An 11921-nucleotide genomic window follows, 5' to 3' on the forward strand; every position below is an offset into this window, starting at 1 on the left:
TCCCTATTGGGGTTAGGGTTGCCTCCTGGAGAGGGGTGGTAGGCAGTGATGTCATCAGAGGTCAAATGCCCCCTTGTCCGCAGGCCCCCTGTGTTCCAGCAGCCTGTCATCTTCCTGGGAGCCGATGTTACTCACCCACCTGCTGGGGATGGGAAGAAGCCGTCAATTGCCGCTGTGAGTGTCTGCCAGGGGCATGCCACTAGGGGGTCCCTTGGCCCTCCAGTGCCTTTATTACTGTGGGTGATATGGTGGGGGAGGAAGTGGTGTTCTCCCTGAGAAGTGGAGGTTTCTCACCTACTTGGTCAGATCATGGCCTGATGGCAAATGAGTGATTGGAAGGGGCCACCAAATTGATGGTGTGTGATGTGCACAGCTCTCTGGGGTGGAGTGCCTATGTTATTAAGAGAGCCAGGGTCCCTGTAATGTCCAAAAGGAAGGCTACTCACTGCGCCCTCACAGTGTTTCTCAGTGTGCACTGATCAGCCTTCCCTTCTTTGGAGCAAAGCAGCTCAACAGGTCACCTGGGCATCCCTTGGGCAGTTTACAGAGAAGGATGTGGGCTCAGAAAGGATGCCCCGGGCTGGCTGGCCATCTGTGCACAGCTAGCAAGCTCAGGTCTGGCCCAGGTCTCTTGGCACCTTGGGCTTTACCTGGTCCGTGTTAGCTTTTGTTTTTCTGGGTAAATGTGAGTAGGCATTGTCTCTGGGCTTCAGAGGCTTAGGCCAGGCTTGTCAAATTCTCAGGAACAGAAAGCTGTGTGTTTATCCCCGATGCTCACAGTTCTCAATCAGTAGGAACAGGTTTTAGTTTGTGTTGGTTTATTTCTGTTTATAGCAACTTGAAATGTTCCTGGTCTGTTTATTTTCACACAGTTTGAGAGACAAAGCGTAGCCCCAGGGAGGACAGGAAACAAGGACTCTGGGAGGACTTGGGAGACCTGAGGAGTGGCAGGCGGCCTGCCTCCCAGTGACATAGGGTTTCCCTTAGTCCTTTCAAGGTATAAGGAACTGGCTTCTCCCAGCCCAGAGGTGGGCAAGCACAGGAGGCTGGTTAGTTGGTCATCCTTCCTGGGCTCTCAGTTCCCTGAGGACAGAACCCTAGAACCATCCTGGTTGGTTCTCTGTGCCCTGGCTGGCTGCTTTGCTCCTTCAGATGTCCCCTCACACAGCTAGCTTACCTTGGTACAGGGGCTCGGCCCTTCCTAGGGACCAAACTCTGGGGCTACAGAGTCTCTAACATGCATGTAGCTCTTTGGAGAAGCAGTTGGCTTTAAAAAAAAAACTAGAGGCATTCCTGGTTGCTGTCTTTGTATATCTAGCTCAACCCGATCTAACCACACATACAGTAAGGTTCAGTAATCATCTGTTCTTCCTGTACCTTGGGGCAACCTTCTGATCCACAGAATGTTCTGAGAAGCAGAGTCTGCCTACTGCCAGAGGGACCCCTGGGTAGGATGCGTCTCCACAGAGCATCTCCACAGAGACCTCTGGAGTCCTTGCCAAGTGCCCACTCTGTGCCCCTGCAGGTCGTGGGCAGTATGGACGCACACCCCAACCGCTACTGTGCTACTGTGCGTGTTCAGCAGCACCGACAGGAGATCATCCAGGACCTGGCCGCCATGGTGCGAGAGCTGCTCATCCAGTTCTACAAGTCCACGCGCTTCAAACCCACCCGCATCATCTTCTACCGCGATGGCGTCTCTGAGGGCCAGTTCCAGCAGGTGGGCTGAGTGTCCTCTCCATCACTGTCATTGGGCAGGAGGTTGATGCAGTTTACGGTCTTGCCTTTGATCTGGTCACAGTGTAGACAAGGATTGTGCTGTCTGTCCACAGTAGGAAGGGCAGTCTGAGAGGGAGCCGTAAGCACGGTGGGAGCCACATAGGGCCAGGTCGGACTCTTGGAAGGTATCCGGGGCCAGAGAATGCTGCGGGCACAGAGAGAGCAGTAGGCCATGTTAGCATCCAGAGGGACAGGAGGGACCTTTCTTGTCCTGTCTGTAAGGACTGGCAGCAGGTCTGGGCAGGGTGCCCAGCAGCAGTATGAGTCCACTGTGGCCTGGAACTTGAGGGCCTAGTGCCCTGAGAGTTCATCCACTGGCCAAGACCAGTTGTATGTGCCTCACCCCTGTCCCAGCAAATGCTTTCTTGGGAGGTAGTAGAAATAAACCATTGGGGGTATACCTGGTAGTGGAGGAGGATACCTCTCCCTCACCCCCAGTGTTCTTGGTAGCTGTCCTGGCTTTGCTTTTCCCTCCCTCCCTCCCTCCCTCCCTGGGGCTGGCGCCCGAGGGGACGCAAAACGCTGGACGACGCGGCCTCCCCTTGTGAGACAGGGTCTCCCTGTAGCCCCAACTGTCCTGGAACTCACTATGCAGACCAGGCTGGCCTTGAACTCAGAGATCTGCCTGCCTCTGCCTCTGAGCCTAGGGAGCAAAGGCGTGCATCATCATGCCTGGCTGGCCTGGCATTTCTAAGGTCTGAGTTGCTTGAAAATCTGCCCACCCTGATCATGGGCTGATGGCATGTGACAAGTCACACACACATTTGCCTTCCTGTCCGGGGTGGAAACTGCAGCTTCTCCTCCTCAGAGCTCCTGTGAATACAGTCTGCCCTTGGCCTTTCCTGGCCGAGCCTCTAGTGCTGTGCTCTGCGGAGCCTCAGTGGCAGCTCCCATGATGGACTCATGAAGCTGAGCCCCACTGCCTCTCACAGAACCATCTGGGCCCCCAGTCCTTTCACCCAGCGTCCTAGTCCATCTCCCTTGTAGAGAGGTGGGACCTGCCCTTCTCAGCTTTACCACTCAGAGAGCACTCTGTGTCCCAGAATCTCCACAACTAAGCTGTTTGCACCAGAACTCAAGACTTAGAGACATTGTAAACAGTGTTCAATGGGGACCATTGTTAACAATCTGAAGTGGTGGGGCACGGTGATTACACACACCTTTAATCCCAGCACTTGGGAGGTAGAGGCAGGTGGATCTCTGTAAGTTCTAGGCCAGCCTGGTCTACACAGAGTTCCAGGACAGCCAGGGCTACGTTGTGAGACCTTGTCTCAAAAATAAATAAGTAATGACGCCCCTGTGTTCGTGGTGGCGCACACTTTTAGTCCCAGCACTCAGGAGGCAGAGGCAGGGGATCTCTGTGAGTTCAAGGCCAGCTTGGTCTACATAGTGAGTTCCAGGACAGCTGGGGCTACAGGGAGACCCTGTCCCAAAAAGACCAAAAATAAATTTAAAATAATAATAATAATAATAAAATTAAAAAAAAATAAAATGAAATAAAATGACTAGAGAGATGGCTCAGGGGTTAAGAGTACTGATTGCTCTTGCAGAGGACCCCAGTTTGGTTCTCAGTACTCACATGACAGCTAACAAATGCCCTTAACTCCAGCTCCAGTGGATCCAACCTCCGTTTTTGGCCTCCTCGGCCATTATACACGCATGGTGCATTTACATACATACATGCAGGCAAAACATTCATACACATAAAATAAAAATAAATTAAAAGTTTTTAAATAAATACATAATTTAGGTGCATCTAACACTGGTGTGCACCTGCAGTTCGGCTACTTGGGAGACTTGGGTGGAAAGATTGCTTGAGCCAAGCATTTGAGGCTAGCGTGGGCACTGTTTGGAGACAGTATCTCTCAGCACAGCAAAAATCTGAAGCTCCTGGTACTTGGGCAGCAAACGCTCCCTCGTTGCCCCACCTTTCCCATGAGGCCATCTTTCAGATGCACTCCCAGTTTACAGGTAGAGGGACTGGGGTTGCTGAGTGCTTCTCCCAAAGCTGTAGACATGGTTGCTAGAGGCAGAGCTCAGGTGGGAGCTCAGTTCTGCCTCTTGCCAGTCTGTGTTCCATTAGTTCCCTCCTCTCCAGAAAGCATCACAAATGGCTGAGTTTTTCATGCCTGTGAGCCTTCACAGTGCTGTTACTGAGCACTGAGAACATTTTGGATTTAGTGCTGAGCAGTGTGATGCACGCTCTAGTTTTAACTGTTTAATCATGAAACCCAGGTGCCCTCGGCCGGGAGGCACACCTGGCACGGTGCTTGCTGAACCTGCAGGCTCTCCCCAGTGTGTATGCAGGGGCTCAGAACAAGGCCCCTGATGCCAGTCCCTCTCTGCAGGTCCTCCACCATGAGCTGCTGGCCATCCGAGAGGCCTGCATCAAGCTGGAGAAGGACTACCAGCCTGGGATCACCTTCATCGTGGTGCAGAAGAGGCATCACACACGGCTCTTCTGCACCGACAAGAACGAGCGCGTAAGTCCCAGCCCTGTGGTTACCGCCTAGCATCTGAGAGACTGTTCCAAGGGGTTTCATGGGGACCCAGCCTCAGGTGTCCAGGAAGGGCCTTCCTGACTTTGGTGAGAAACTTAACTTATATTTTGTAGATCAGGGAAGGTCCAGACATGAATGTCCTTTACCTGCTAAGTAGTTAAGAGACAGATAGCTCTGAGAAAGAACCAGTTAGAAACCATGGCAGTGGTTCTGAGAATGGGACTTAGTTGGTAGAGTGCTTGCCTGGCACACATGAAGCCCCGGGTTTAATCCCCAGCACTGCGTGAACCAGGTGTGATGGCGTGCTTCTGTAATCCCCTCCAGGAGGCAGACACAGAAGAATCAGGAATTGACATCATCTCATGATGGATTCAAGACCTGATCTCAAACAGAAGGGAGGGAAGGCGGGAAAATGAGAGACAAGAAATAGATAAGATCGGGATAGTGGACAGTTAGAGTGTGATAGAATGGAGCCAGCCTGGGGCTTCTCAGGGAAGGCAAGTCTCATTGTGGAAGCTTCTTCAGTGGTGTATTACAGCTCTGAATTCTCCACTGGGAGAAAGATAGGAGTCCTCATGCCAAAAGTTTTGTCTTGCTTTTGTCTTATACATGTGTGTGCATGTATGTGCATGTTCATTGTGTTTGTGTATATGAATGTGGGGATGGGCACACAGGCAGAGACTAGAGGGCAAGCTCAGGTATCATTCTCAGAAACACCGTCAACTTCCTTTGAGACCTTGGCTTGTAGCGCACCAGTTAGGATAAGCCAGCAAGATCCAGGGTCCGGGGGGTGCCTCCCCAGCACTAGGATTGCAAGTGTGGGGTGCCACACCTGGTATTTTTATGTGGGTTCTGGGGATTGAACTCAGGTCTCCATGCTGACACAGCAAGCAACTACTGACTGAACCATCTCCCAGTCCCTGGAAAGTTTGCTGTATATTGGGGCAGCAGCTCTGGAGACACACATCGCCAGAAGGACAAACCTCAGGGGGCTAGTAGATCAATAGGGAAATGGTAGTCTTAAGTGTCACCAATGTCATACCCTAAAACTATGAGAAGGAAAAAACAAACAAGCAAGAGTTTACAGGATGTCCAGGGGAAACGGACAAGTCCAGTATCAAAGATGGCTGTTTTAACTGTGCCTCTGTCAGCAGCTGAGAGTGAGCGGGGAATGTGTGGTGAGAAGGGCAGGGCCAGCAGGTGCACACTGAGTCCTGCTCAGACAGCCCGGTCCATGTGCAGGGACAAGGGGGTCCCATGGCTGCCAAACTGTGATCTTGTAGAAACCGAGTGTTTTGATCATTATGCAAATTTGAAGTTTAAGACTACGTTAAGAATACGTGATGCCGTCTTTGTACCAGTACTGCTCATGCATTAAAGATAGAGACCGCAGGACACTCCGCTACAAGAGCCAGGGGGTTTGTACAACTGCAATGCAGCCTGAGCAGTGCAGCCTGGAGACTTGAATGCATTTACTACAAACAAGCAACCGGTCCTGAAGACGGGTGTGGAGAAGCGGCTCTGATGCTCAGATGAGGAGATGCCCTGCAGTGTGCAGCCGGGGTCCCCCCAAGTCTCTGTTGCCAGGGCCAGAGGGCATAGAGGCAACACATACATCTCCTCCTTCCCCAGAATGGGACATTATGAAGCAGGAGAGCTGGACCAAGTTCAAATCTGCTTCCTTGAAAGTGTGCCTAGCAAGCCGCCGTGGAGGGAGACGGTATTCACCAGCACCGGGAGCAGGAGACCACCAGCATCACCAGATCATGGGATATTAACACCGTAAGCCAGTGAACTTGGAGATGCTCGTGGAATTGTAGTTTTACAAAATCAGCTAGGGAAGATAAATCCAAAAATTACTCTCTTTTAAAGACCTCCCAGCACTTTACAGGGCCCCAAGAACTTTACAGGCAGCTTCCCAAACAACCTTCAGAAAGAAGGAGGAAGAAAGGTAATTACGTAATTGTGAGTTTAGTTTTCAAATTTACCAGCCCTCAAGACATAATGGTTTATAAGCCCAGCATGGTGTCCCATGCCAGTAATCTCAGCTACTAGGAGCCTAAGGCAGGAGGATCACAAGTTCAAGGCCAGCCTGGGCTACATAGCAGAAGTCCTCTTTCAATAAGCAAATGGACCAGAAAATCTTCTGCAGAACTTCAGGAATGGGAAAGAGGGATCCATGTCCCTCCCACTTGACCCTGAGCCTCCCTCTGCTTCCATGGCCCCTCCCACAAGAACAAGGATGTTGGGAGAGTTAACTGAAGGGACACTGCACCCTGTCCCTGGTGTGTGGTTATGAAGGAAACTTTCTCACAGTGGTGATGGGAGTACAGACCCATAACCAGCTTGGAATACAAATTTGGCAGTTCCGTGTCTGTCCTGGAAAAACACACACATACCTGAGTACAAGGAAACGCGTGTCCGAAGGTCATTCAGCTGGGCAGAGTGGCTTCTGCCTGTCATCCCAGGACTCAGAAGGCTGAAACAGGAGGATGACCATGAGGCCAGCCTAGGGTACACAGTGAGGTCCAGGCCAGTCTGGGCTATACTTTGAGACCCTGTCTTTAAAAACAACTATGGGATTATTGTTTATGCTACTGTCTGAACAGATAAGAGACCAAACATTCACCCAAGAGAAAGCTAGATGCTCTGGAGCCCCAAACCAAAGTACAGATGAAGATAATGTAGTCAATTTTACATCGTCATTTTACGACTTAACACCTGGACCCTGTGTTCCTTTTCATGATGGGCCATGTTATCTCAGGAAATTCCTTCCTGAGCTCACTTGACCAACTTGGTTTCAAAGTAGATAACCAAGGCATGGGTCAGGGCACTGTCACCTTTTGATTTGCAGCTAGGCCAGGCTAATTGGGCTAGGACCTAGTCAAATGATCATTTCAGTTTACAAAGCGGATATGGGCAATAGTTTAGAATTCTACCACATTTGAGCTATACTTTTCTTGGACTAGTTGGACCAGGTGCCTCATTAAACCACTTGGCGAACTTTCCATTCGTTTAGTTTCACATCTTTATCAGCATTTAGACACAGTGGATGGAAAGCATCACAGAGCTTAGACTTTACAGAGTGAAAAAACATCTCAGGGTTGCGTTCAGGGTACCCACCCAATAAGTAAAACAAAGGAAATGTCAGCTAGCCTAAGCATACAAGGACATTGTGTAAAAACACAGTTACAAGAATATAACTTTTGACCGAGCATGGTGGCACACACCTTTAGTCCCAGCACTCAGGAGGCAGAGGCAGGTGGACCTCTGTGAGTTCATGGCCAGCCTGGTCTCCATAGTGAATCCAGGCCAGCTGTGGCTACAAGGAGACCCTGTCTCAAAAAGACAAAATAAATAATAAATAAAAGAATATAACTTTTGGGCTGGGTGTGGTGGTGCACGCCTTTAATCCCAGCACTTGGGAGGCAGAGGCAAGCAAATCTCTTGTGAGTTCGAGGCCAGTCTGGTCTACGTAGTGAGTTCCAGGACAGCTGGGGCTACAGGGAGAGAGAAACTTTTTCCTTACCATTACCAAGAAGAGTAAAAAGCATCCTCACCGAACAGGAGTCTGTCTGTCTCTGATACATATGTATGTATGTATGTATAATTTAAATATTTTAAACTGGGCATAGCAACAGGTACCTGCAATTCTTTTTTTTAATATTTTATTTATTATTTTTATATGTATGAGTGTATTGCCTGCATGTATGTGAGTGCACCCGTGTCATGCAGTGCCTTGGAGGTCAGAAGAGGGCTTCGGATACCCCTGGAACTGGAGTTAAGGACGGTTCGTAGCCACCATGTGGGTGATGGGAATTGAACCCGGGTCCTCTGCAAGAGCAGTTGGTGCTCTTAACCGCTGAGCCATCTCCCCAGCCTTGGTACCTGCAGTTCTAACACTTGGAGATAGAGGCAGGAACACAAGGAGTTTGGTGTCATCTTCAGCCACATAGAGCATTCCAGGCCAGCCTGGGCTATTATGTGGGTCCTTTAGCACACAGACTACATTTACCTGTAGCATCTGTGTGCACTGTCAACAACCCCAGCCCAAGTTAAACAGTTCTAACTTAGTACTCATAAGACTTTATGTGAGCAAAGAAACACACATCAATTAATCAGTTTAAAGCCCTCACCATCAATGTGCTCCCACTGCACATCCTGCTGGCTGGCTCTGCCTACCCGCCTGCCACGTCTGATGAGGTTCCCGTTTGCTGCAGGTTGGGAAGAGTGGGAACATTCCAGCAGGCACAACTGTGGACACGAAAATCACCCACCCTACCGAGTTTGACTTCTACCTGTGCAGTCATGCCGGCATCCAGGTAAGAGTGAGGGGGTCCCCTTTGGCAGTCTCAGGTGTGACACTTTCACCTGATTCCTGGGATGTTGTGGGAATGGCACACATGGACCCCAGCTCCCCAAGGAGGTCACATCTTGGATAAGGTGAGACCGAGATGGAAGCAGAAGGAGCAGTGAAGGTCAAGGCTAGAGTGCTTATGAGGGATGTAGGGTATCCTGTGTCCACAGCTTATTGGGCTGGAGGGTGAGATTCCTCAGGAAGCTGCTGTGGGGCCTGGAGGGGCTTGCTGGAGGGCCCATGCTCCATCTGTGTGCCAGCTACCAAGAGGTCAGTGCTGTGCGGCTCGTGGGAGCCCTGGGAGCCCAGGGACAGGAGGGTCCCTGGCTATGCACTCTTTCTTTCTGAAGGGTTGTTTAAAGGGACGGCATGTGGTAGGGCAGGAAGGTTTGGGTGGACACCGCTTCCCAGCAGGCGTCATTTTTCTCGGTGTTTCCCTGGCAGCCTGGAGAGCTGGTCTCCAGAGAGTCCTCAGGGGCTCTGAGGCTTCTTCCTCCCTGCAGGGCCCCCTTCTCTGACTTTCTGCCTGGTGAGGAAACCTCACCTGACCAGCCCCTTGGGCCTATTCTGCTCAGGAGCTTTCTAACAGGAATTGTCCCTGATGAGACAACCACTGATAAAATGCCAAGACAGGGGATGTACTGGAATGTCACGGGCTGTTCTGGAAAAGACCATTCAGCCATCTGCTGGAGGCCAGGGCCCCAGCCTCAAGGTGCTACATGATGGGGAGGTTCTTTGAAAGCTGGCCGGCGGCAGGTGGGCAGGGAGGAGCTGAGTCTAGTGGGCTCAGCTTTGGGTGCCCTGAGTGGAGTGGCACTCTTCCCTTGTAGAAGGCTGTGGAGGGAAAAGTGAGTCAAAAGTATTCCAGCTCCTCCCACCTTTAAAAAAGTATGTGTATGTGTTCATGCCTGTGTGAGTTTATATGCAGTGTGTGTGTGTGTGTGTGTGTTAGAGGTGCCTGCAGAGGCCAGAAGGCATCAGATCCCCCCGGACCTGAGTTACATGTGGTTGTAAGCTGCTTGATGTGGGTGCTGGGAACCAAACCCAAGTCCTCTGCAAGAGCATCAGTTGCTCTTGACCGACTCCACAACTTTTAAAGTGTTAGTTTTAATATGTAGCTTTAATGGGAAATTTCTTATCTCTTGATACTATAAATAAATCATTGTAGAAAACCTGGTACATCAGAGGGCATTGTCCTCAGTTCAGCCTCTTCTGATGATCTTTATTTCTTACGAGTATGCATATTTATGGGGGTGTGCTGTGTACTATGACATTTTATATGTGTCATTTGAATGATGGGGTTTGGGGGGGGGCGGGGCTTGGTCTTTTTGAGATGTAGCCCCAGCTGGCCTGGAGCTCGCTGTGTAGACCAGGCTGGCCTCAAACTCACAGAGTTCCGCCTCCTGAGTGCTGGGATTAAAGGTGTGCACCACCATGCCCAGCGATGTTTTTTTTTTTTTAAACTTATTTTTATTTTATGTGTGTGTGTATATTGCCTGTGTGTAAGTGCATCTGTGTCGTGCAATGCCCGAGGAGGACAGAAGAGGCTATTGGATCCCCAGTTGTTAGCTGCCTTAAGGGTGCTGGGATTCAAGCCATCTCTCCAGCCCTGAATGATACTTCGATATATGCCATATGTGAGGTAACCCTCAGTCACCTCAGCATGTCATCAGCTCTCTGTATTAGGAACACTGAAAATCCTCTCTGCTAGCTATTTTGAATTATGGCCACATTTAATATTTGGTTATGAACTGGCCATAGTGACATTTGCCAATAATTCTGGCACCTTGAAGGCTGAGGCAGGAGAACTGATTTCCAGGCCGGCACGGCCTGGGTCTGGAAGGAGAGAGGGAAGGACTGATCTTGCCTCAGCCTCCCAGGTGCTGGGATTATGGGCATGCCTCATTGTGCCTTGCTCAATAGAAATACTTTCTTGGGGTTAGAGAGCTGGCTCAGCAGTTAAGAGCACTGACTGCTCTTGCAGAGGACCCGGGTTCGATTCCCAGAACACACATGGTGGCTAACAACTGTCTGCAACTTCAGTTCCAAGGGATCCGATGCTCTTTTCTGACCTCCACGGGCATTGCATGACATGGGTGCACTTACACTCATACAAATAAAATAAGAATGATAAAATTAAATTAAAAGTAGATACATCTTCTCATCAATCAGAGTCTCATGGTGGGTTTGCCTGGTCTTGCAATCTCTTTCAGGGGACAAGCCGGCCTTCCCACTACCATGTCCTTTGGGATGACAATCGTTTCTCTTCTGACGAGCTGCAGATTCTAACCTACCAGCTGTGTCACACCTACGTGCGCTGTACGCGCTCTGTGTCCATCCCGGCTCCAGCGTACTATGCTCACTTGGTGGCCTTCCGGGCCAGGTACCACCTGGTGGATAAAGAGCATGACAGGTGAGGGTCACACCTGGATGCAGTTGCCGAAGGGCCCGCATCTCTTGGGGTTGTCAGGTGCTTTTTCAAAGAAGGAAGTGGCTGGGGTTGACTGCCACAGACTTCCCCGACTGCTGGCCTCTCTGGGGCCACGTGTCAGCTGTGTGGCCGTGGCTGACTGTGAGCTCATGCTGTCGCTTCTGCACCTGGCTCGTGGTTCTCACTTGGTTGTCCACTAAAGGCTGCATTCTCTCTCCCCCTTCTCGGGTCCCTGCAGTGCTGAAGGAAGCCATACCTCCGGGCAGAGCAATGGGCGAGACCACCAAGCGCTGGCCAAGGCGGTCCAGGTCCATCAGGACACGCTGCGCACCATGTACTTTGCTTGAAGTGTTCTAGAGTTCAGCGATTGTGCACCAAGTTGGATTCACATGAGACCAGCTACACTCAGACCAACAGATGCCCAGCCCTTCTCTGACAGCCAGCATCGAACATGAGACGTCTTGGTTTATTAGATTCTCCATTTTCCAGAATGCCTTCCGTCCCGGATTTCAAACTTGGATTTTGAACTGCAGACCTGTATGAGACCCCACTGTCGTAGGAAATATGGTTTGCCAAAATCTATAAGCTGCTTATTGAAATAGAGTCCCGTGTTTCCTAAAAAATGTCAAAAAAATAAAAATGTTTTTTTTAAAAAAAATCCCGTGTTTTTAAAAAAAAAAAAAAAAAAAAAAAAAAAAAAAAAAAAAAAATCTCCTAAAACCAGTCTATGAACTCAGGGCTTTAAAACATTTTTAATTTATTTGGTCATTCAATTTACTTGTTTTTAACACATGATTCTCTATGAAATTGATGGGCTCAAACTAGCTGTGAACGTTTTAAGAAAGCAACACAA

The 11921-nt window shown here is 50.0% G+C and overlaps 1 protein-coding gene across 1 annotated transcript in view; it reads left to right on the forward strand.

Annotated features, from left to right (window-relative positions):
- Ago2 (argonaute RISC catalytic component 2) overlaps positions 1 to 11691 on the forward strand; it is a 45548-nt gene extending 33857 nt beyond the window's left edge. The window contains exons 14-19 of the mRNA XM_008851066.2: positions 84 to 174; positions 1526 to 1720; positions 4128 to 4262; positions 8501 to 8602; positions 10851 to 11050; positions 11307 to 11691. Coding sequence (XP_008849288.2) covers positions 84 to 174; positions 1526 to 1720; positions 4128 to 4262; positions 8501 to 8602; positions 10851 to 11050; positions 11307 to 11415 — 832 coding nt within the window. The 3' untranslated portion in view covers positions 11416 to 11691. The remainder of the gene's footprint in view (positions 1 to 83; positions 175 to 1525; positions 1721 to 4127; positions 4263 to 8500; positions 8603 to 10850; positions 11051 to 11306) is intronic.
- Positions 11692 to 11921: the final 230 nt, after the last annotated feature.

Source organism: Nannospalax galili, unplaced genomic scaffold, assembly GCF_000622305.1.
Source record: "Nannospalax galili isolate Female #2095 unplaced genomic scaffold, S.galili_v1.0 scaffold525, whole genome shotgun sequence".
Classification (NCBI taxonomy): domain Eukaryota; kingdom Metazoa; phylum Chordata; class Mammalia; order Rodentia; family Spalacidae; genus Nannospalax; species Nannospalax galili.